This window comes from Podarcis bocagei, assembly GCF_964188305.1.
Source record: "Podarcis bocagei genome assembly, chromosome: 14".
Taxonomy (NCBI): Eukaryota; Metazoa; Chordata; class Lepidosauria; order Squamata; family Lacertidae; genus Podarcis; species Podarcis bocagei.
In genome coordinates this window covers 11,863,423-11,889,286 of record NC_138139.1, presented here as the reverse complement: position 1 = coordinate 11,889,286, position 25,864 = coordinate 11,863,423, and the positions used below count along the sequence as shown (strand labels likewise).

The window sequence follows — 25,864 nt, the reverse complement described above, 5'->3', positions numbered from 1 at the left end:
ACGATGCTTGAATTGTCCTTGTGTTTCTCAACTTACAGTGTTCCTCGATATCTTTTATGGTACTATAATTTCTGCCCCCATCGCTTGGGGCCTTTCCTCTTCCTCCTCCTCCTCCTGCTCTCATCTTGCAATCTTTAACGTTAAATAGAATTTGTTTTTTCCCCGTCCTGTTTTGCAAATTGGCTTTACACCGTATCTCGCCTTCTCGCAGGCGCATCCTGCACGGAAACAAAAAGGGAAAGGAAAGCCAATAAAACTTTCAATTAGATCATAAAGATGTGATGGTCGAAAATCTGAGCGCACCTCACGAGCCCAAAGCCTGCCTGTTTCTTGCACAAGGGCCAATCCGCAGGTGGGTTAAGGTGGAAATCATTCCCACAAGGTGGACAATCACCAAAATATTATGATTATTAATGCCTTCCACAGACCTGCCTCGATCAACTAAAACAGCATTGAAAAGAACATGAGATACATTAAAAAAACAATACAGGGAATGGCAGAGACCCATTCATTCATCGGGAAAAGCTTGTTGTCTTCAGTAATGTCTTCAGTTGTTTCCAGAAAATGCAAATAGAGGATATGTTAGTATGAAAACTTTGAACTTGGCCGTAGTTCTTTTAAATGGGATGGGGTTTTCCCCCCTCTTCTCCCTTTCAGATGTCTCTGTTTAGCTTCTTGATCACGGAAACAAGACATAGATTGAGGCGAATGAAAATGGCATAGCGTCTTCTAGAGGGTGTTTGGTATAAACATGGCCTAGTAAGGTTTGGTTTAGGAAAAAACCAAGCATAGCTGTTTAGTCAAATATGTACAATTATCATTGAGGCTTAACGAAGGGGGGGGAGCAGATGTCAGGGGACCAGGTGAATAATGTCATAAGACATGGAGACTGTTCTGAGGGAAAACTTTCTGGGTAGGAATTGGGAGGGGGACAGGTTCCCTGAAAGTTGGATTCTGGATTTTAGCTTTCCTGTGCTCTTTTTTAAAAACCTTTTTTTAGCGTTTGCCGTATTCTGCATATATTATCCCTACGATCTGGGGATTTATTGGAAAGGGATGAAAAATAAAACCTGAATGAGTTTGGGTTTTAGAATTTCTGCTACTGGTGTTGGGTTCCTCCAAAACTGGTATTCTGGGTTGTTTTGCAGATGTACATTCTGGAACATATAATAATGATATAATAATGGTGCTTTAGGAACAGATTTATACTGGACACACACACACCCTGCCGTTCTGCTTTATTTCCCCCCAAAGTTACCACATGATTGCCATCTGGAGGGGCACTCTGGTGCTGCAACACAGTGAAAGTGGGACAGGAAAATAAATAAACCAGAACATTTGCAGAACATTGTGGCACTGTGCGTTAAACCACAGAGCCTAGGGCTTGAAGCGATGGTTCGAATTCCCATGACAGGGTGAACTCCCGTTGCTCGGTCCCTGCTCCTGCCCATCTAGCAGTTCGAAAGCACAACAGTGCAAGTAGATAAATAGGTACCGCTCTGGAAGGAAGGTAAATGGTGTTTCTGTGCGCTGCTCTGGTTCGCCAGAAGCGGCTTAGTCGTTCTGGCCACATGACCCAGAAGCTGTACACCAGCTCCCTCGGCCAGTAAAGCAAGATGAGCGCCGCAACCCCAGAGTCGTACGCAATTGGACCTAACGGTCAATGGTCCCTTTACCTTTACCTTTTTATCATATATTTATTTATGCTCCACCTTTTTCCCTGACTGGACTCACGGTGGCTTACAGGTAAAACTGAGAACTGCTAAAAACACAGGGGGGGGGGACATTTGTTAAAAAACAATTGGACATTGATAGAAGTAAAACCATATACAGTGGAACCACAGTTTTTGAATATAATCCATTGCAGATGTCCATTCGACCTCCAAAAGAAAACCGAGGATCAAAGGGCTGTCAACAAGTTCAATGGGGAAAACTAAGAAACACGCCTCAAAAGCCGTTTGACCTCTGAGGCGCATTCGGAAACAGAAGCATTTGCTTCTGGGTTTTCGGCGTTCGGAAGCTGAAACATTTGGCAACAGAGCAGTTTGAGAACCAAGGTTTGACTCTTTCAGGAGTTTTTTCAAGTTTGAAAACAGGAATTGAACCAAGGGTGTGGGATCTGTGGCCCTCCAGAGGTTGCTGGACTGCAACTCCCATCACCCATGGTCACTGGGAATTGGAGTCCCGAATTGGAGTCTTCCGAATATCTCCCGCAAGGCAGCAGGAATTTAGTAGGATCAGATAATTACAATTATACAGCCCTTTCACATTAAAAGGGATGCGGGTGGCGCTGTGGGTTAAACCACAGAGCCTAGGACTTGCCAATCAGAAGGTCGCAGTTTGAATTCCCGCAATGGGATGAGCTCCCGTTGCTCGGTCCCTGCTCCTGCCCACCTAGCAGTTCGAAAGCACATCAAACTGCAAGTAGATAAATAGGTACCACTCTGGCTGGAAGGCAAATGGCGTTTCCGTGCACTGCTCTGGTTCGCCAGAAGAGGCTTAGTCATGCTGGCCACGTGACCCGGAAGCTGTACGCCGGCTCCCTCGGCTAATAAAGCAAGATGAGCGCCACAACCCCAGAGTCAGTCACAACTGGACCTAATGGTCAGGGGTCCCTTTACCTTTACCTTCACATTAAAAGCAATCCATTTCCCAAAGCCTTATGGAACAGGCAGATTCAGTGGGAAAGGACAGGGCATGCACTGATAGAATCAGAGCAGTACAACTGCCTGCAAACCTTTGCAGGCCAGCAAAGAACGTGGGATTGTGTCTAACCCAATACTAGAGGAGAGGAGGAGGAGGAGGAGTTTGGATTTGATATCCCACTTTATCATTACCCAAAGGAGTCTCAAAGCGGCTAACATTCTCCTTTCCCTTCCTCCCCCACAACAAACACTCTGTGAGGTGAGTGGGGCTGAGAGATTTGTTACCAAGTTGCTCTGGTCGTCCCTTCCTCCTCTCCTTGCCAAACTCTGGGAGCTGTTTGCTTCTTGGTTTTTGCTGCCCTATTCAGCGAGTTCCCTTTGAAGCTGATCCTGTAAAGAACCTGGTGACTTTTATTTGGGGGAGAGAAGAGGCTGAGCCTCTCTCTGGCTTGCAGGGTGGAAAACTGAAGCTCAGCGTTGCTGCCCAGGCTTGACAGCACCAGAGCTGCCCTTTTTTCAATGCCTGCTCCTTTCAAAGTTTGTTTTGGAAGCCATGGGCTGCCACCTCCTTTCTGTCAGCTTGCCTGTCGCTGCTTTGTTCAAGCTCCAGGCCTAAGGAAAATTCGCTATTTTTGCTACTTTTCAAAGTTTCCTTCCAGACTCCAAATAGGACAGAACAGCTCCCCTGAAAGGGAGGGGGGGGGAGAAAAGCCCAAGAGCGTCGCAGTCTGCCCGAATTTCCTCATGTGCTTTGCGCTTGTCCTCACTGCTAAACACTTGTAAAACATCTCTGAGCACTGTTCGTATATTAAAAGATAAGCAGTTCTCGGCTGCCTACAGGCAAGCAGTCTAATAGACATGATGCAATGGATGGGGTCGTGCAGTGATAAAAAAATAAATAGAAGCATCTTAGGGCAAACTGACACAGTGCATGTTCTTCTGTTCTTTGTTCTTTGTGTATTTATTTAAGGCATTTTGCAAAAGGTCCCACAGACCCTGGATAATCCAATTAAAACAAGGAAGAGGGGCTGGTGACAGGGGTGGAGACATTATTTTAGGTAAAGCTTTACAGGTCAGCACCATCACTTTGAATTGTGCTTGGAAACGTACTGGGAGCCAATGAAGGTTTTTCAGGACTGGTGTTACGTGGTCCTGGCGGCCGCTCCCAATCGCCAATCCAGCAGCCACATTCTGGATTAGTTGTAGTTGTAGCTGTGTGAACTTCTGCCCATTAAGCCTTGTTAAAAACTGAAGGTCTTTGCCCACAGAATGTGGCAGTTTTACTGCTTGCAAAGCCTTAGAAAACCTGCCTCCTGCTGACTTACTACTTGGCTGAAATGTATTTAAATTAGATTTGTAAAAGGTTTATTGCTTATATTAGGGGTGGTGGGGATGTTGTAATACTTTTGCAGATCCAGACTTATTTTCTGAGCCTTGGAGAAATATTCCACTTTCCAACATTAGTAAGATTGTCTCAAGATTCTTTCCGGGGTTTGGATTCCAACTGATAAATGATACCCTTGCTGGTGCCATTGCAAGACCAATTTTTTTCTTTTTAAAAAAAGGTTCGTTTCCATTCCTTAAAAGGCAACGGAACTTTTAAGAGCACTTACAGTATGTGTGGGCAGAAAGCAGCGTCCGTTCTTGCCCGTTCTACAAGAGAGGGTTGAGATCTGATTCCTAGCCGCACATTTGGGCGACATCTTCACAGAGCTGTCCAAGGTCTTATTCCTGCCCAGGCACTGCCAGTTTAGACCCATATAAGCATATACAGTGGTACCTCGGGTTACATACGCTTCAGGTTACAGACTCCGCTAACCCAGAAATAGTGCTTCAGGTTAAGAACTTTGCTTCAGGATAAGAACAGAAATCGCGCAGTAGCGGCGCCGCGACAGTAGGAGGCCCCCTTAGCTAAAGTGGTGCTTCAGGTTAAGAACAGTTTCAGGTTAAGCATGGACCTCTGGAACGAATTAAGTACTTAACCCGAGGTACCACTGTGAAATTAAGTTGTTTTTGTCCCGACATGCATCACTTTTCACTTTTCACATGTTTACATTGAATTACATTTGATACTTTATCTCCCATCCTCACCGTTTGGAGACATCCTTTCAGAGATCTTCACAATCGCTAAAAGACACGTTTTTCTCTGTCTAAGGCGTGCGTTTTTGCAAGCGGCTTCTAATGTAATGCATTTCTTGTACATTATTTTCACAAATGCATTCATTTTCATACACATTTCCCACTAATATGTGCAGTTCTGTAAGCCTTGGTTGGAGAACTGCACATAAAAAATCAAATAGGTGTGAGTTTTGAAGTATCTTGGGTGTCATATTGTTCATATTGGGGGTTTTAAAAATAAATTTATTTATTTGGTTTTTCAGATTAAAATCTTACAGCCACATATATAACATACAACATAGAAAAAAGATTCCAAAGAATCTCTTAGACTTCCCTTCTCCCCTTTGTGGATCCTATTGTTAATCATTTCCTCCTGCATCTTTTATAATAATCCAAATCTTTTACCTCTCCATTGTGTCCAAAATTCACCATTAAACTACAAGTGTTATTCCAATCCTGCTAACTTCAACTTAAAAACAATGGTTCTTAAGATGAATTATAAATTTTCCCCATTCCTTTTTAAAAATTTGGTCTTCCTGATTTCTGATTCTTCTAGTCATTTTAGCCCAGGCATAGGCAAACATGGCCCTCCAGATGTTTTGAGGCTACAATTCCCATCATCCCTGACCACTGGTCCTGCTAGCTAGTGATGATGGGAGTTGTAGTCCCAAAACATCTGGAGGGCCAAGTTTGCCTATGCCTGTTTTAGCCATTTCGGCATAATCCATCAACTTGATGTGCCGTTCTTCTCTGGCAAGGAATTTATCTTCTTTCCATCTTCATATTGTGTTTCAGTGCTTATGTTGTTTTGGAAACTGCAAATCTTAGAAATTACCCTGCTTTAAATGTGAACTGAACTGAATTTCTCCTCCATCCCTAGGTATAAGTCGGGCTATCAGGGAAGGATAATAATAATAATAATAATAATAATAATAATAATAATAATAATAATAATTTATTATTTATACCCTGCCCATCTGGCTGGGTTTCCCCAGCCACTCTGGGTGGCTTCCAACAAAACACTAAAATACAATTACCTATTAAACATTAAAAGCTTCCCTAAACAGGGCTGCCTTCAGATGTCTTCTAAAAGTTTGGTAGTTATTTTTCTCTTTGACATCTGGTGGGAGGGCGTTCCACAGGGCGGGCGCCACTACCGAGAAGGCCCTCTGCCTGGTTCCCTGTAACTTGGCTTCTCGCAGCGAGGGAATCGCCAGAAGGCCCTCAGCCCTGGACTTCAGTGTCCAGGCAGAACGATGGATGTGGAGACGCTCCTTCAGGTATACTGGACCGAGGCCATTTAGGACTTTAAAGGTCGTGCATTGGTACTGCATTGCACGAAAAAGGTTCCAAGCCCAGTCTGTAGCATCTCCAGCTAGGGGCAGGAAACGCCCTTGTTTGAAAACCAGGCATTGTAGGCAACCATGAGCAATGGCCTGACTCACTATAAGGCAGCTTTTTATAGCCTACGAAAAATACACCACCAGCATAGCAACATAATGTTGGCAGGTGCTTGCTGCTGCTCCATCTTTGATATCCTGCCAGTACGTATCACCCTAGACACGGACGTCAAACACATTTTGATCCCATGTTTGGGAATCTGGGGGGAGAAGGGTTAATGCTTTCCTCCTGCACTGCCCCCCCCCCGAGAATCATCCTTCTGAAGGGACAGTAAAAAGCAACTTCAGAGGTACAGTTTTCAGCCAGAAAAAAAGGCAGGGGGCATTTAACTCCTCTGCAGACCCACCCCCTGAATGGGATGGGTTGAAGTCGGTGGATAATAATAATAATAATAATAATAATAATAATAATAATAATAGTAATAGTAATAGTAATAGTAATAGTAATAGTAATAATATTGCCACTCTGGGCAGCTCCCAACAGAATATTAAAACATGGTAAAACATTAAAAACTCCCTAAACAGGGCTGCCACCTAAAATGTCTTCTAAAAGTCATATAGTTGTTTATTTCCTTGACATCTGATGAGAGGGTGTTCCACAGGGCAGGCGCCACTACTAAGAAGGCCCTCCGCCTGGTTTCCTGCAACCTCACTTCTCGCAGTGAGGGAACCGCCAGAAGGCCCTCAGAGCTGGACATCAGTGTCCAGGCTGGACGGTGGGGGTGGAGACATTCCTTCAGTTATACTGGGCCGAGGCAGTTTAGTTCTTTCTTATACAGTGGTGCCCCGCAAGACGAATGCCTCGCAAGACGGAAAACTCGCTAGCCGAAAGAGTTTTCCATTTTGGAGGTGCTTCGCAAAACGAATCTCCTATGGGCTTGCTTCGCAAGACGACAATGTCTTGCGAGTGCCTGCTGGTTTTTTTTCTCCCCCCCCCCCCCTTTTACTAAGCCGCTAAGTCGCTTATCAGCTGATCCGATCAGCAGATAAGCTGCTAATAGCGCTAATAGCGCTAAGCCGCTTATCAGCTGATCCGATCAGCAGATAAGCCGCTAAAAGCCTCTAAAAGCCGCTAATAGCGCTAAGCCGCTTATCAGCCGATCCGATCAGCAGATAAGCCGCTAAAAGCCTCTAAAAGCCGCTAAAAGCCGCTAAAAGCAGCTAATAGCGCTAATCCGCTAATCCTTCAATGGGCTTGCTTCGCAAGACGGAAAAAACCGCTAGACGAAGAGAATCACAGAACGGATTCTTTTCGTCTTGCGAGGCACCACTTTATGGTCTCGGCGGCTGCTCCCAGTCATCAGTCTAGCTGCCGCATTCTGGATTAGTTGTAGTTTCCGGGTCACCTTCAAAGGTAGCCCCACATAGAGCGCATTGCAGTAGTCCAAGCGAGAGATAACTAGAGCATGCACCACTCTGATGAGACAGTCTGTAGGCAGGTAGGGTCTCAGCCTGTGTACCAGATGGAGCTGATGAACAGCTGCCCTGGAAACAGAATTGACCTGTGCCTCCATGGGCAGCTGTGAGTCCAAAATGACTCCCAGGCTGCAAACCTGGTCCTTCAGGGGGCACAGTTACTCCATTCAGGACTGGGGAGTCATCCACACCTGCCCACTCCGTCCCCCAAAAACAGTACTTCTGTCTTATTCTATCTTTATTTCTATAACCCAGTTGAAGATTTAAATTGTAAGATTTGCAGAGCAGAAGGCATCGTCTCTGATGATATGGAATAGTTCAAGGCTATTGAATGAGGGGCCCTTGGAAATCCCTCATTTTCCCTGACAGAGAACCTGGGAGGTGAGGAAAGAGGCGGGGGGGGGATCTTGAGCAAGGCAACAGGAGTGGGGGAATAAAGAATAACCCCAGCAGGGACAGGAGAGGGACAGAGATGGCCTGCTCTTTTTTGAATCCCACTTTCTCAGTGGTGGAGAGACCAGGCGTCGCCTTTATTTATGTCATTTACACCCCACCTTTTCCTCCAAGGAGCTTAGGAGGGTGTCCATGGATTTCCTCCTCATTTAACCCTCACAACAGCCCTGTGAGGTAGGTTAGGCTGAGAGGCAGCAACTGGCCGCCACCTCCATCCTCCAATGCGCAAGTCAGTGGGTGCCTCTGAATAATCCCCGTTCCTGGGGGGCGTTTCTCTTGCACTCCCGCCCTGCTGCTTGTGGGCCCCCCTAAGAACAGGATGCAAGTCTGGCTGGGCCCCTTGGGCATGATCCTGCTGCAGAGCTCTTGGGAGGCTGTGCTCCGACTGTCGACCCTTCCCTGGGTGGGGGCACCAGGGGCGAGGCAAGGGATGTCTCCCTCTGCTCCTGGCCCACCCAGGAAGAAGCAGAGGCCAGTGCCAGCCGCAGAATGGGGGCCAGTCTGGAGGGGAAGCAGCCTTCCTGTGGATCTTAAGATGTTCTCTTTAATATAATAATAATAATAATTTATTATTTATACCCCGGCAATCTGGCGGGGTTTCCCCAGCCACTCTGGGCGGCTTCCAACAAAACACTAAAATACACTAACATATTAAACATTAAAAGCTTCCCTAAACAGGGCTGCCTTCAGATGTCTTCTAAAAGTTTGGTAGTTATTTTTCTCTTTGACATCTGATGGGAGGGCGTTCCACAGGGCGGGTGCCACTACCGAGAAGGCCCTCTGCCTGGTTCCCTGTAACTTGGCTTCTTGTAGTGAGGGAACCACCAGAAGGCCCTCAGCGCTGGACCTCTTTGGTTGGGGGAGGTGAGGGCCAGCTCCTCCTGCGAAAGGAGTTTCTCTTTATACATTCGCTGGTAAAATAATACAGTAAGAACGTGCAGTGATCTCAGGTGGGAGGCCTCCATCATAAGCAGCTCTGTGCAAAGAGGGCAGAAGGGGAGGAACGTCAGGTAGCAGCCGAATCCCAGCAGAGTCTGGAAAACACACAGCTAAAGCAGGTTGTTCTTTCTTGGGCTCTGTAGATTAGAGCGCGAGAGACAGTGGCGGGGTGCCTTTGTTGCACAGGGCCACTGAAATCGGAGAGCCCAAAGTCCATCACTGCTATTCTGGGTCTTGTTTGGAGAGAAATTCTCCCCTGGCCATTTTTGAGAACTCAAAAGTTCCAGGCTACCCTTGGGAGGGAGAAGGACCCAATGAAGAGAGCACCCAAAGGTGCAGGTAGGATCCCTACAGAGGTGGGGTGTTTATTTTAGGGTTGAGTGAAAAATGATCTCCCAGAATTCCCCATCCTATTTGTGGGCGGTGAAATTGGGGGTGGGGGAGCATTCTCCTGAATATTTGGGGTGGGGGGTAATTCTGCTGCAATTTGGATGATGACAAAGAAGGAAACTCAGAAAAATCATCAGAAAACTACCTGGGAAAATTGCTGGCTCACATTACACCCAACATGATACTTGCAATGGTCAAATAACCAAGGTCCTTGGTCCAAGGAGCATCTTTAAAAAGTGGGCATGTTGTGGGGACATGAATCTTCAGGATGTCTTCCCTCTTTCCCATGACTTTACTTTCTGCGCATCCAGCGGCACATTGTTCCATGGGGGTAGAAAACTGAAGATGTCCAGAAAGTCAGTCAATCCATCTGAACAGCTTTCAAGACAAGAACAGAAGAAGTGATCTGAATGGCTGCTAACTGCTCCAACTGACTGGGCTTTCAGCTTAGCCAAGGATCCTTTCAAGCAACTCACCTGGTCTCCTAGGAAACCAAACATTCCCCAGGATTCCACAGCTGGTTGTGAGGTCAGAGCCTGGCCAAGGATGGGAGCCAATGGGCTCTAGGCTCCAGGAACGCTCTCTCTGCCAGGCCCATGGCACCTGGGCAACCTCAGGTAGCTGCCAAGCGTCTGACCCACCTTCTTTCCCTCAGAGAATCCCGGGCACTGAAGTTTACCTCTCACAGAGTTTACCTCTCACAGCAACTAAACAAGAATAAGAATAAGAATAGTTTATACCCCGCCCTAGACTGCTCTGCTTCCTTTATTTTAGCAAATGTTTTGTGCCACTGGGGAAGTGGTAATTCTGTATTGATTTGTTTTGGATGTTTGGATGTGATGCCAATAAAAGGTTTGATGATGATGATACCCTGCCCATCTGGCTGGGTTTCTCTAGCCACTCTGGGCAGCTCCCAACACAATATTAAAACAGAATAAAACATCAAACATCTAAAAGTCAGATACAGTGGTGCTTCGCAAGATGAAATTAATCTGTTCCGTGAGTATCTTCGTCTAGCGGTTTTTTCATCTTGCGAAGCAACCCTATTAGCGGATTAGCGGATTAGCGCTTATTAGCGGTTTAGCGGCTATTAAAGGCTTAGCGGCTTAGCGGCTTAGCTGCTAAAAGGCTATTAAAGGCTTAGCGGCTTAGGAAAAGGGGGGGAGCAAAAAAAAATCTCAAGACTCGCAAGACATTTTCGTCTTGCGAAGCAAGCCCATAGGGAAATTTGTCCTGCGAAGCGCATTGAAAAACGGAAAACCATTTCGTCTAGCGGGTTTTCCGTCTTGCGAGGCATTCGTCTTGCGGGGCACCACTGTAGATGTTTGTTTCCTCTAGTCATAAGTTCCATTTCCTCATTAATCTAAACTGAGAGGAAAATCTGCATGAAAAATTGTATTTAAATAGATATACAAATGCCAGGTTTTTTCCATGTATGTATTGCACCTTTAATGCATCTTGGTATGTTCCTTGAGCCAAGAACTGTATCAGAAAATCTGGGCATGTATGACATCTGAAGGATAATTAATTAGCCGGGAAAGTGCAAATCTAGCCAGTTCACACCAGGAATTGCAGGAATTACTGTACATTTCTAACTCCACACCAAGGTCCTGATCTGGATCAGAGCCCCCCCTTTGCATCTGAAATATACTTTTTCAAAGCCAACTGTGCAGCTGGTCCCAGGCATCTCATGCAGTTTGGCCCTGTGATTGTATAACAGATGGAGGATGGAGGAGAATTCGGCTCAACACTTTTCAAAGCAATGCGCAAATCAACCCGCAGCCATCCTTTGAAATTAGCCCTTCTTTGAATTTTGTGATGCGGTTCCAAATAGACGTCTACAAAAATCCACACAGCAGGGGAAAGTGTGCAGAGAAAAGCATTTATCAGTGAAATTAACGTGCAAATAATAATAATAATAATAATAATAATAATAATAATAATAATAATAATAATAATAATAATAATAATAATAATAATAATAATAATTTATTATTTGTACCCGGCCCATCTGGCTGGGTTTCCCCAGCCATTCTGGGCGGCTTCCAACAAAGATGAAAAATTCACTAAAATGTCACATATTAAAAACTTCCCTGAACAGGGCTGCCTTCAGATGCAAATAATGCATTTTGTTAAGGAAATCTGCTTGCCAAAATGCGTTAGAGAAAATTGCATACAAAAATGTGCATATAGGGAGAAATTTATGCTAAAATGCTGACTAATTTTCATGAGGTTTTTTTGCAAACTGATGCAGAAATGTGGAGAACTGTACAGAAAACTGGAAAAATCAGAAATTGAGAGAAACCAAAATGGACAAATCTGTGTATCTCCAGACAGGCCCAAGAGCACCAATTAAGCTGCATGACAGTCATTTGAACCCTGTTTTTTCCCCACAGGTCACTGCCCAACTTTCTAGCGACAGCACCCTGCTCCCAGTTTGCACAAAGGCTTGTGGGTGGTGTGTTTAGTCTACTGCAAGCCATTGCCCGGGCCTTTCCCCCCAGTGCACCGAGAAAGGTTTCATCAACATTATTTACTCTAGTTAAAATTATTGCACTCTGTTCTTTTGAGGGACATATTTCTTCCGGACGTTTGTTTACTCTCCAAATCAACATCGAGTTACAGCAATGTTAAAAGCATTTAAATATTTTCACAAAGAGCAGGATTCAGCTATTAAAACAGGTTATTTTCAGCCAAGGGTGGGTTGTTTTAGTCAACTTAACAGACTAGGCGGCAATCGCCAATTGTCGCCATGACAATAATTGTATATTTCCAGCCAAAGAGGCGAGCGTAAAACATCTCTGTTTATCTTATGTGTTCTCTGTAAATACCCAATGACGGGTAAAGGCCAAGAATGAGCTGGATGTACCCTTTGTTGCCTCAACATTTGGGCAGTTCCAGGCTGTTGCAATTTTCAGGTGGGATTCAACCACAGAACAGCAAAATCAGGTTGGACTGTTAGGGTTGATTTAGCAGTCTTGTGCAACGAAGCCATTTCCCTCCGAGATCAGACTTGTTGCAACAAGGAATGTGATGGGGAAACGCTCTGGAAGTTGTGAGATAATATTTTCTCGGCTAACCTCCCTGCAAACAAACCAGGGTGAATATTCAATAAACGGATCAGGCAGAAGTGGTCGGAATCCGCCACATGTACACCTTTTGCATTTTTCCATTTAATGCAAAGGAAAGCATAGTCAAAACGCCAAGTATCTGGAATGCAGAGAAATGATCCCTTATTAATAAAAAACAGCCATGTTCACTTCTCATAAACTCATTCAGCAGCCGAGGCACTGAGGTCCAGCTCCAAGGATAAGAAGTAAGGATACAGGGAACCAGGCAGGGGGCCTTCTCAGTAGTGGCACCCGCCTTGTGGAAAGCCCTCCCATCAGTTGTCAGATGATGATGATGATGATGATGATGATGATGATGATGATGATAATTTTATTATTTATACCCCGTCTGGGTTTCCCCAGCCACTCTGGGCAGCTCCCAACAGAAAATTAAAAACATGATAAAACATCAAACTTTAAAAACTTCCCTAAACAGGTCTGCCAGAATGGAGGTGCGGGGACAGAACCAGTCATAAAAGCCTGTTGACTATTACACATGTACCATCTTGCTTGTTTTTTCAGCCTCTGCTGAAGGCTTTCCTCTTTCAGCAAGCTTTCTGAGATCTTTCTCAGTTGGCATCACTATTGTTGTCACTAGAATTGTTGTTAAGATGTTTTAATTTTTTTATCACTCCAATGAGAGGATGAGCAGGATATACATAAATAAGCACATGCGGGCAGTTTAGCACAATCAGTAATATCCAAAGCAACACGATGACCAAGTACAACAATACGATGTCAATGTAAACTCTTTATATAATCTATACAGAACACTGAACAGTATGAAATGTACTCCCTGCAAAACCAAATAAACAAAAGTCTATAAATCTCTGAAAGTCACAAAATATGCACTCTTGATGGGTTCTCTTGAAAACATAGAACCAAATGAAAGTCTTATAAGTCTCTGTAGACTATTCAAGTCTCTGAAATAAGCAATGGGTCAGATTCTTATCTGGTGAAAACAAGCCGTTAAGTTTTTAATGTCTGGTATTTCATTATGTTTCTGTATATTATGTTGGAAGCCACCCAGAGTGGCATGGGCAGCCCAGTCAGATGGGTGATGTATAAGTAATAACATATGATTATGATTATTTCCATTTATGAATTTAGCTTCTCTGCAAAGCCCCAAGTGTTGGACGTTTTGTGGTTATTGAATGAGTGGACAAGGAGGTGATCCAGGGCTTATCTTGCATTCTCCTCTGTGCTATAAGCAATTTACATCTGCCAATAACTTATGCCTAGCATCCAAAAATAATTCTAGAAACCATCTAGCCTAACAGATGTTCCAAATGCACATAGCTCACAGTACAAGGGTTCAAGTCTTATTTTCATATCTAGGAATAGAAACCCAGGACTTTCTTTGTGCATCGCATTTTTCTGCATACGTGCAGGACCTGCATTTATTAAAAGCATATTTGCATGCAGATAATATAGTCGAGCCCCACTCGCCCCTCCCCAGATCGGCAACAATTTGGTACGTTCCCTTCTCGCCATCTGGAAGCAAAATATTTTGAGAATCTTGCAGATGCTCACGGAGTTTGCGTTTACAATCCGAGGTGGGGGAGAGGAGGAAGACATTTTAAGAAGATTCCATTTCAAGATGAGAATTTTAAGAAGACTGCATATTATTTCTGGCCTTTCTATAATTATACAGGGACGGTAGCGCCTGTGTCCATGATAACTCTGAGCGTATCTGGCAGGCATTTTCTGAGCTTTTGGGCTTCATCGCGGCTGGTGTAAGTCCAGGACAAAATGTACACAGATGGGAAGGACAGGAGTATAGAAAAATATGCCTGTAGCTCTGGGATGAGGAGTCTGTGGTCCTCCAGGTGGTATTAGACTTCAGATTCTATTACCGTTGGCCTTGTCAATTTGGGCTGATGAGAGTCCAACAACATTGGCCATCTTCAAATATCTGAAGGGCCATCACATGGAAGAGGAGACAAGCTTGTTTTCTGCTGTTCCAGAGGGTACAACCCAAAACAATGGATTCAAATTACAGTATAAGAAAGGTGATTTCAACTAAACATTAGGAAGAACTTTCTGATGGTAAGAGCTTTTCAACAGTAGAATGGACTGCTTCAGAATGTGGTGGACTCTCCTTCATTTGAGGTTTTTAAACAGGTTGGGTGATCAGGGATTTTTTTTTAGCATTTCAAGTGGTTGGACTAGATGGCCCTCGGATTCCCTTCCAACGCTACAGTTCTTTGATTGTATCAGCATTCCTTGTTTTTATATCCCATACATCCTCCAGTCAGGAGCACAGGACAAATGACAACACAAATTCAATAAAGCAATCGCACAATAATAAAAGCATCATCAGGACCATAAAAATCAGACCACAACACAGGAAATGACACGTTTCCCTTTATTATCCAAATGCCTGGAGAAATAAAAAAAATCAACCTTTGTTTAAAATGTCTGCTGTTGAGAACAGATCAAATATTCCCCAGCAGGGAGTTACATCAAGGAGGTATCTATACCAAGAATGCCCTGTCTTATGGACTACCACGCCCATAAGTGTCTCCACCCCCATTGTTCTGCCCGGACATTCAGGTCCAGCTCCGAGGGGCTTCTGGCGGTTCCCTCACTGCGAGAAGCCAAGTTACAGGGAACCAGGCAGAGGGCCTTCTCGGTAGTGGCGCCTGCCCTGTGGAATGCCCTCCCACCAGATGTCAAAGAGAAAAACAACTACCAGACTTTTAGAAGACATCTGAAGGCAGCCCTGTTTAGGGAAGCTTTTAATGTTTGATGCATTACTGTATTTTAATATTTTGTTGGAAGCCACCCAGAGTGGCTGGGGAAGCCCAGCCAGATGGGTGGGGTATTAATAATAATAAAGTAGTAGTAGTAGTATTTTAGTATTATTATTATTATTATTATTATTATTATTATGGACTCGACTCTCCTAGAAATAACTCTCCTGATGACCACAATGGATGTTGAACAGAATGGAAACTTGTAGCTCTTGGGTTGTAGCCAATGCTAGTCCTACTCAGAGTAGACCTATTGGAATTAGTGGGCATGTTTGTTTGTTTGTTTGTTTGTTTGTTTGTTTGTTTGTTATTTGTACCCCACCCATCTGGCTGGGTTTCCTCAGCTACTCTGGGCGGCTTCCAACAAAGATTAAAAATACATCAAAATGTCACACATTAAAAACTTCCCTAAACAGGGCTGCCTTCAGATGTTTTCTAAATGTCAGATAGTTGTTCATTTCCTTGACATCTGATGGGAGGGCGTTCCACAGGGCGGGCGCCACTACCGAGAAGGCCCTCTGCCTGGTTCCCTGTAACCTTGCTTCTCACAGTGAGGGAACTGCCAGAAGCCCCTCGGAGCTGGACCTCAGTGTCTGGGCTCAATGATGGGGGTGGAGATGCTCCTTCAGGTATACTGAGCCAAGGCCGTTTAGGGCTTTCAAGGTCAGCACCAACACTTTGAATTGTGAAACTTACTGGGAGTCAATGTAGGTCTTTCAAGACCGGTGTTATGTGGTCTTGGTGGCCACTCCCAGTCACCAGTCTAGCTGCCACATTCTGGATTAATTGTAGTTTCCAGGTCACCTTCAAAGGTAGCTCCACAAAGAGCACATTGCTTGACTAACTTAGGCCCATTAATTTCAGTTAAGTTTACTCTGAGTGCGATTTTTTGTTGTTTAGTCGTCTTAGTTGTGTCCGACTCTCCGTGACCCCATGAACCAGAGCATGCCTTGGAGACTCTCACTTTCTTCTCAAAGCTTCTCCTTTCTTATGTCCATGGAGTTTTCTTGGCAAAATACTGGAGTGGGTTGCCAGTTCCTTCTCCAGGTGGATCACATTTAATCTAAACTCTCAGCTGTGACCTGTCCGTCTTGGGTGGTCCTGCACGGCATAGCTCATCGCTTCTTGGAGTTATTCAGCCCTTTCGCCACAACAAGGCAGTGATCCATGAAAGGGCAGAGTGTGATTAGCACTGGATTAAAAACCATTAGCCATAGGCCTATCTTGACCCAACTACCCACAGAGTGGTTTAGTACATCCATTGCTGCTCTCTTAAGACATTTTTTCTTAGCAGACCTGCCCCTTCTCCCAAACAAAACAGAATTGCCGTTGCTAGTGCAGTGCTGAGAACGTGACAAAAAGTTGTAAGGTTAGGATTGTCCGATTGAAACTATTTTGCATTCATGGTTGGAGCACACCATTTATTAATGACAGCAGTTGTTTCTTAAAAAAAGAAAAGAATTCAACTCATTGTTTTAAGATTGTCAAAGATGTGCTGAAGATGAATCATTTCAACAATAGCTGTGTCTGCATCCCACTCCACACCCAACCCCCTAGTCAAAAATAAAATAAAATACTGGGCTATTTTAGAATTAACAGGCAGTAAACGCAAAATTGGCCTCTCCATTGGAATTCTCCAGGCAGAACTTTGCAGCTGCGTTGGAGAAGCAAAGCACAGCCAGTGTCTGAAGCTTATCAGCTTTCTTAAAGAAGTTGTAAGGGCACTTCCATGCATACTACAGTGGTACCTCGGGTTACATACGCTTCAGGTTACAGATGCTTCAGGTTACAGGCTAACCCAGAAATAACACCTCGGGTTAAGAACTTTGCTTCAGGTGAGAACAGAAGTGTGTGGCGGCAGCGCAGCGGCAGCAGGAAGCCCCATTAGCTAAAGTGGTACCTCAGGTCAGTGGCGTAGCGTGGGGGTGCAGGGGGGGCCGGCCGCACCGGGCGCAACATCTGGGGGTTAGGGTTAGGGGGCGCAAATTCACGGGTTATGGGGCACAAATTACTTGCCTTGCCCCGGGTGCTGACAACCCACGCTACGCCACTGCCTCAGGTTCAGAATAGTTTCAGGTTAAGAACGGACCTCCATAAGGAATTAAGTCCTTTCCCGAGGTACCACTGTATTCTCAAGATGGATTTGCAAGGCAAGGGGGTGAGCTTTCCATCCCTGAGGGCAGGGGTCAGCAAACCTTTTCAGCAGGGGGCCGGTCCACTGTCCCTCAGATCTTGTGGGGGGCCGGACTATATTTTGAAGGGGGGAATGATTCAAGAGCACCACGAACCCCAGTGGCTGCTTACCTGTGTCTTGCGAGTGAAAGGGGCTGGCAGCGGCAAAAGAAGAATACTGAGCGGCGCTCAAAAGGGCTCCAGAGCGCGGCTGCTTAAAATGGCGGCTGCCCGAGCACCGCTGCTGCTGTACCAACAAAGCCCAGCCCCCTTCCTCCCTTAGGCAGGGCAGGGAGAAGCCAGGAGGGAGGGAGGGAGGGAGGGAGGGGGGAGGCGCCACCGCCGCTGCCGCCGCTGTGGAAGGAAGAGGCAAGGAACTCGCGTGAGTTGGCAATCCATGCAGCGATTTCCGGATCGCCCGCGGGCCAGATCCAGAAGGCAATTGGGCCTGATCTGGCCCATGGAACTTAGTTTGCCTACCCATGCCTAAGGGGCATTGATGCAGGGACTGCACAGCCGTTGGACTGGGAGGCTCGAATTGCGCCCTGCGTTGCAGGGTCCCACATTCCCAGCTGTTTTTAACATCTGATTTGATCAGCGCTCTATTAATAATTGTTTTGTGGGAATTCAGGAACTCGCTCCTGACTTTGAAACATTTTAGGTGCTTCTGACAGAAGCAGTGCCGTATTGTGACTTCTTGGATAGCCTCACAAACACACCCCACCATTCTGCTCCCCAGACCCAACTCCTCCTAACGGACCCAAGGCAGCTACCTGCCACTCAAGAGTGACTCCCCGTGACCAAAACAGACTTCTCCTCTCAGCAAGCAGGGTCAACATGCTGTCTGTGACAGGCTTTTGGCCCGTTCCGCTGCTTCTGAGCCAATTCTCACCGCCTACTGCAGCTTTTTTTATTTTTACTTCTCCAGAAGCTTTCGCTGCTCTTTGAAGAGGAGGGAGAGCATATGGCTTGAAGAGCCAATGTATTTCCTCCCCCCATTATCCTTCTGCAACGCTAGCATAGTACAAACTAGGGGTGGATGGATGGATCTGTGAATTTCAGTTATCTCTCAATTTCTTGCTTTTCCAGTCTTTTAAGTTCAGTTTTGCACATTTCCAGATCAGTTTTTTTTAGTTCTCATGAAAACGTTAATGTGAATTTCTCATAAAATTGTAGAGTTGGAAGGGACCCCACAGCTCATCTAGTCAAACCCTCCACATTGAGGGGTAAAGGTAAAAGGTAAAGGGACCCCTGACCATTAGGTCCAGTCGTGGCCAACTCTGGGGTTGCGGCGCTCATCTCGCTTTATTGGCCGAGGGAGCCGGCGTACAGCTTCCGGGTCATGTGGCCAGCATGACTAAGCTGCCTCTGGCGAACCAGAGCAGTGCACGGAAACGCCGTTTACCTTCCCGCTGGAGCGGTACCTATTTATCTACTTGCACTTCGTGCTTTTGAACTGCTAGGTTGGCAGGAGCCAACCCGTCGTGGGGATTCGAACCGCCGACCTTCTGATTGGCAAGTCCTAGGCTCTGTAGTTTAACCCACAGCGCCACCCGCATCCCTACCTTGAGGGGTATATCTCCACAAAGGCACATTTCCCCCTTTTTGCACATGTGTTTGCAAGCAGTTCCCCCTAATAAGAGTTACAGTTTTGTACGTTACATTCACTGAAGGTATAAATTTTCACATACGATTACCGCAACGCAGACACATTTTTTTTGTACGCGTTGTTCGGTTGGAAAGCTGCTGCATCGCAAAATCAGGAAAAGTAAGGATTTCTTAAAGGATGGCTGTGTTTCAGTTCAGGTATTATTTCAGGAAGTGTGAATCAGGTATGGCTAACATTAAAATGCTAACCGGCTTTCTCTCCCATTCCTTTGTACAAGACTGCCGCATTCCTCTCTTCCCCAGTTTCAACGTTTTTTAAAAGATTATTCTGATCTACAAGTACTGTGTTTACTCAAATCTAATGCACACCTTATTTGGCCAAATGACATTGCGAATATCAAGGTGTGCATTAGATTCGATGGCACATTTACATTCGCCTGCAAATATCTTTCATTGGTTTCAAGGTTCTGAAAACTGAGGTGCGCATTAGATTCTATGGCGCATTAGATTCGAGTCAATACGATATTTGTCATTATGTGTATTGTGTATTGATATTTACTATTAATCATAAATTAACAGTAAACAAATATGTATGTGTATGTAGGCATTTGTAAGTGTAGATCTGTCAGGGACTGGGCAGAAGAGGAATGGTGGAGACCACCTCCCCAGCCTGAACCTCCCAGAGAAGAAGATGAGAGTTCAGAATTACGGACACAGTGTCTTTAGACACTGCCCCCATTCCCAGAACCCGGCAAGCATTGAAAGAAGTAGAGCAAAGGGCTCAGAAGCAAAAGGACCTCAGCGCCACCCAAGGTGATGAATGAGGAAGTGGGGAGAAAAGGGGGGTGGAGATTTACTCAGGACAATGCCATTATTCCAAGAGGTTGCATTTCCAAGCCTCTCTCTCTGAATATTGAATAAAAAGCCGTTGGTAAGGACTTTTCCTTGTCTTATCTGTTCTTGGCAACCCTCTGTGGGGGCTTGGATCTTGTTCCACCTGACAAAATCTGTTCTAATAATAATTATAAATTACAAAATAATGTGTATATAGACATATAGATATAGATACAGAGATAAATGATAGATGATGATAGATAGATAGATAGATAGATAGATAGATAGATATAGATAGATAGATAGATGATAGATACATGATTTAGTAAATGGCACTTTGAACTGTGAAATGTTCGTTGCAAATTATTCAAAGATAACTTCAACCATTTCTTTCTCTCCTTTCTTCTCTCCCCCCTTTCCATCTCTCCCTATCCCTGCCCCCCTACTCACCCACCCTGCCCACTACCCTTAGGTCCCGAAAACTTCAGTTCAAAGAGCCTTGCGCTGCAAGCCCAGAAAAAGATCTTGAGTAAAATGGCCACCAAGACCATGGCTAACATGCTGATTGATGACACCAGCAGCGAAATCTTTGACGAGTTATACAAAGTGACCACGGAGCACATGAAGAACAAGAAGGAATCCCACAAAATCATGAGGGACTTGATCAAAGTGGCCATCAAAATCGGGATCCTCTACCGAAACAATCAGTTCAATTCCGAAGAGCTGGAGATTGTCGAGAAGTTCCGCAAGAAGCTGAACCAAGCGGCCATGACGATTGTTAGCTTTTACGAGGTGGAGTACACTTTCGATAAAAATGTCCTCTCGGAACTCCTGAACGAGTGCAAAGACCTTGTTCACGAACTCGTGGAACGGCACCTGACAGCCAGGTCTCATGCGCGAATCAATCACGTCTTCGACCATTTCGCAAATGTGGAGTTCCTCACTGCCCTCTATAGCCTTGATGGGGAATGCCGACCACACCTCAAAAAGATCTGTGATGGAATCAACAAACTGCTAGATGAGAAAATCCTTTGAAACTTTGCCCTTTTAAAAAAAAAAAACATCAACTACACAAGTTTCACTTAAGAAATGTAACCAGAGAGTTGGGACCAACTGTTAGCTTCCTGTGCATAATCCCAAAAGAGAATGGCCTGGTTTGCACACTAAACCATGGCTTGTTAAACTACAGTTTCTTTAACCATGGCTTAGTGTTATGCATGAGCCCAGCAGCTTAACTATGGTTTATTAACTATGGTTAAAAGTTGCTTGTTAATCAAGGTCTGTAGTTGGTTTATAAACCATGGTTACTGTAAACCATAGCTTAGTGTTACATGTGGACCCAGCCCAACACCTGCTCCTTAATGCTGCTTATGGAGTCATCACCGCTCAAAAGGTACACAACTGTAACTACCGGTAAATAGCAGCTCTTCTGGGCTTGTGTCTCTTTGATAGAGAGATGTAATAAACTAAGGCTTAAGTGACCATCTGCCAGATGTTTCCACTTTAATGATGGTTTTATTAATGACGGTTAGTGTTAACCATGGTTTAACATTTAACATTAACCATGGTTTAGTATTATGTGTGAACCAGGCCATTCCAGAGCATTTGTAATGGAAAGCAAAGCAAGTCACACTTCAGACCACAAATAAACTGAGCATTTTATGATGCAAGGCCATTTGTGATGGGGAGGGAAATGATTACATACCATGATCTCATTATTGCTGTGTTGTGGTTGCAGTTTGATGTGCCAAAAAGGAAACCTGAAGTTCCATGCCATCGAGCAAACATGCCCATGTTTATATTGTAGAAGAATGAAACCCATAAGGTGAAGTGGAAAGAATGGGCTCTGAATAGCATTATTTTTAAAACTGAAAATCTCTTTTTAGCACATGATCCAAACAGAGAATAATTCCATATGCCAGGAATGGGGGCAAAGCACAACAAAAGGAGGAATATTGCTTCTCTTAAGGTGTCAGCATTTTATACCAAGAAAAGAATGAAAAAGTTGTGCCAATCTCTTAAAGACTCTTAAATGGGGTGCCGCAGAAAGATTGTGCAAATTCTGTATTGTCGAAGCTATTATTCATAAGGGTGTGCATTGGCGGGGGGTGAAGAACATAGTGAACTGGGGTGATTTGGGGGCTCGTTCCTTCACTCCTGAATTTAAGCGTGATGTCAGTAACCTCCCCACAGTTGAATCAGAGTCACCACAAAGCCTGGTGTCTCTCTGTTGTTTCTGTACCATATACAGCTCTGTGTTTTCCTATATATCTATGTTTCTCTAGGTCCTTGGGCTTTGCGAGGAATGAGGCTGTCCAAAATGTTGCCCGAAGAGCTCGTGATTGTTGCTTGTCAAAGCATAGAAATGGACACTCAGTTTCAAAAGCTTCATTTGAAAAAAACAAACCCCCTACAATCCTCTGCCTTAAACTGGCAACCGATATCGTTGAAGGCCTGCACCCACTAGGAATGGACGGATCCGTCTATTTCTGATCATAGCTGTCAAGCGTCCCTTATTTGGCGGGACAGTCCCTTATCCCAGCGCTGTGTCCCGCTGCTGTCCAGGATTGATGATGTCCCTTAAATTTCTCGGGTTTCAAAGGAAGCAGCTCCTCTCCCTCCCTCCCTGCCGGCCAGGGAGGAGGGAGGCTCCAGCTGTGTTGCTTGGCTGCGTTGCTCACCCAATAAGGAGTCTAAGAATGACTGGGGGGGTGGAGCTTGCATGCCTTGTGCTGATCAAATCGGCTGCGTTGCCTGGGGACTCGCCTTTTCTCAGCGCTTCCCAGCAGAGAGGTGACGGTGGTTTCCCTTGCTGCATCCCCTTTGCCGGGTTGCTGCGCTGTGGGAACCACCACTTGAGGCTTCGTTTGGCTGCTGGCTGGGCTTCCTGCCTTTGGCTCGGAGGGGCTCAGAAAGCGAACATACCTGTGCTTGGGAAATCCCTTATTTTGGCTGCTGATCCCTTATTTTCGAGGCTGCTGGTCCCTTATTTTCAAATCTGTAAGTTGACAGCTATGTTTCTGATCCTTAGTCGGTTTGCACGGTTTGGCTGATCTGTTCCATCCCATTTCCATATTAATCTGCAAAAAGTATAAGTGCTCTGGTGGATCAGACTCAAGGCCCATTGGTCCAGCATCCTGTTATCACAGCAGCCAACCAAACGCTTATGGGAAGAAAGCCCACTAGCAACAGCACCCTCCCCACTGGCCCCCCAGAAACTGCCATTCAGAGCAGTGCCTCTCACCGTGGTGAGTGAACATGGCCGTTGTGGCCAGTAGCCAAATTCCTCCAAGAATTTGTCCAATCCTCTCTGCAAGCGGTCTGAACTGGTGACCTTCGCTACATCTTATGGAAACAAATTTTGTAATTTTAACTATGTAGTCTCTTTCATCAGTCCCAAATCTTCCAAAAATTGTTGGATGGCCCCAAGTTCTGTTATCTACTTTCTATATGCATAATCTTCTATACCACGATCTGGCCTTCCCTTTTACTCATCATCTTCTGCCCTGTATTTGTTGTATGAAGCAGTGTTTCTGCTCTGTTGCAATTTGCCACCCACCAAAAATGACATCATCCGCCTCACACGCTGCTTTGGCAAAATTGCATAAGTTACGTAATTACGTAAGTTACGTTGTCCTTACATTATTCCACCCCATTTGTTGCAGTGCAAAGCAGGGAAGGGCACAATCAGTTATGCACGGTTCACAAACTGAAAGCGAAAACAGCAGCAAAGGTCAATGGCATTCACTAGATTGTTTCCAATTTTGGATAGGGAGCAAAAAGCGAGATTTTGCAATTTCTGCTCCCATTTTTGCTTTCGTCAGAATTCTCTGACATCCCTACACAGATATAAGTTTCACTGGGTTCAGCTGGGCTTACTCCCAGGTAAGTGGGTGTAGAATGGCTGCTTAAGAAACTACAAAGGCCTATTGCCGCATAGCAGCAAATACATAACAATTGTTTTCTAAGATTAAACACAGGATCTATTCTGGCAACCAGAAGAGTAAAATCCACAATGACGTGCCCTCCTGCTGGCTTTGATGAGATTGTCCACGAGTCACTTGTCTCTGGTAGCTTCATTGAGCAGTTTCCATTTTGCATCCGTGTCCATTCACAGGATAATGTAATTTGGGGAAGAAGATCAGCTCTTTGTCAAATCAGAGAAATACAAAGAGGAACTGGCTTGTTTTGCACGTAACACTAAACCATGGTTTAACATTAGGGGAATGAGCAGGTGTGAGCCTCAGGCTGTACACCTGCGAAGAGATTTAAAACCTGTGGTTTCTGCTGTCCACTTATCATAGTTAACATTACATCTAAACAGGACAAATTCTGGTTAGTTAAGAGTATGGTTTATTTTTATTTTATTAATTTACAATAGATTTTTATTAAACCAGGACAGAAATTATACATCCAAGGTAATCACACATCAAACGAATTTTTAAAAGGAGAGACAGGTTAAAATATCACTTTGAAAACTGTTGTTTCACAGGTGTGTCGAAATAAATTTGGCTCAGTGACCCACTACAAAACTGTCCTTAAAAACTAGAGAGTACCAGTTGGCCTGTTGTCTACATACCAAAGCATAATATGCAGGACCATAATTCATTTTAAGAAACCATAGTTTAAACTAAGCAGAGTTCTCCCTTTTTGAAGGCAACAGGAAACTGCGCTTATCGAAAAATAGAAGTGGATGCTGCTTCATGTGGCTACGCTGGAGGAAGAAGATGGGTGTGCAAGACTTAGGCATGTTCGTGTTAACACAACTATGGTTTGGTATTGTGTGCAAAATGGGTCCTTTTCAGTTACTCAATCTGGCCAATTCTATACACTGTGATCAGCAACCTGCGGCCCTCCAAATGGTGATGGACTCCCGTTATCCCTGACCTTTGGTCATGATGGCTGGGGCTGATGGAAATGGGCTACACCAATAGCTAGAGAGCTATAGACACCATTACTTCCAATAAGCCAATTTCCCCAGCAGTGATTCAGGGAGGCTGCTCCAGGGAGGAAGCACAAAAAGGAGAGATGTTTATATTTTGCACACATTTGAGCTTCAAATCTGGTTATTTTTTTAAGGAAACAGCCAAATGTCTTGTTATTTATATGTATAAAAGACTTGAGTAGCCTTTAAAAGGGAGGCAAAAATATTATGCGTGTCTCATGCTGGCATATGCTATATATTCATCGTTTACTTTTATATTGGTGGGTTAACATGCAAAACAATCATTTCAGTAGTGTTTGAGTCAGACTCAAAAAGTGTGCCATGTGTTTATCAGAAATTATGCATTAAATGATTTGTGATTAAACTATATGTCCTTTGGATTTTTTTTAATCTGCTGCAGTTATTTCCTCTAACTTCTTTGAAGAGTTTCTTATTTTTTAAGTACAGTGGTACCTTGGTTCTTGAACTTAATCTGTTCTGGGAGCCCATTCGACTCCCAGAACTGTTTGAAAACCAAGGAGCAGCTTCCGATTGGCTGTAGGTGCTTCCTGCATTCAAGTAGAAGCCGTGTCGGATGTTCAGCTTCCAAAATATGTTCGCAAACCACAACACTTACTTCTGGGTTTGCGGCGTTCGGGAGCCGATTTGTCTGACAACTAAGCCGTTCGAGAACCAAGGCACTGTAGGCAAAATCTCCCTTTCTTTAAAAGCTCGTTTCTATCCAAAGAACCATCTTCTCCAACATGAGCTGCCAAAAACTTCACCTCTGTACACATAGACCCTACTGTAAATCCTTCTACCGGCTGAAGCTCAACTGGCCATGACTACAAACAGGGCCTTTTCAACTGTGACTCCCCATCTGTGCAATATCTCTTCCAGGGAGGGTCAGCTGGTGCCAACCATGATGTTGTCTTGTCACCTGGTGAATTCCTTTTTCTTTTTTGCCAGACCTTCCAGCATGGTTTTATTATTTTACCCATTCCTACGGGGCTTATCGCTATGCTACACTGCACTGCCTTAAGGCAGCTGCCTTCTAATGAGTCAGAACACTGATCTATATTGTCTACACCAACCAGCA

At 44.7% G+C, this 25,864-nt stretch overlaps 1 protein-coding gene and 1 long non-coding RNA gene across 4 annotated transcripts in view; one reads left to right on the top strand and one right to left on the bottom strand.

The window, feature by feature from the left end:
• The window catches only part of LOC308573301, a 77,217-nt gene extending 67,172 nt beyond the window's left edge, over positions 1-10,045 (bottom strand). The window contains exon 1 of the long non-coding RNA XR_014002013.1: positions 9,965-10,045. This is a non-coding gene — a long non-coding RNA (uncharacterized lncRNA). The remainder of the gene's footprint in view (positions 1-9,964) is intronic.
• TNFAIP8L3 (TNF alpha induced protein 8 like 3) overlaps positions 1-25,150 on the top strand; it is a 62,458-nt gene extending 37,308 nt beyond the window's left edge. For 2 of the 3 annotated variants that reach the window (XM_081170091.1, XM_081170092.1), the window contains exons 2-3: positions 658-764; positions 20,314-25,150. In XM_081170091.1, the coding sequence (XP_081026217.1) occupies positions 20,376-20,876 (501 nt within the window). In that variant the 5' untranslated portion in view covers positions 658-764; positions 20,314-20,375 and the 3' untranslated portion in view covers positions 20,877-25,150. The remainder of the gene's footprint in view (positions 1-657; positions 765-20,313) is intronic. The other variant, XM_081170090.1, reaches the window with a different exon arrangement.
• Positions 25,151-25,864: the final 714 nt, after the last annotated feature.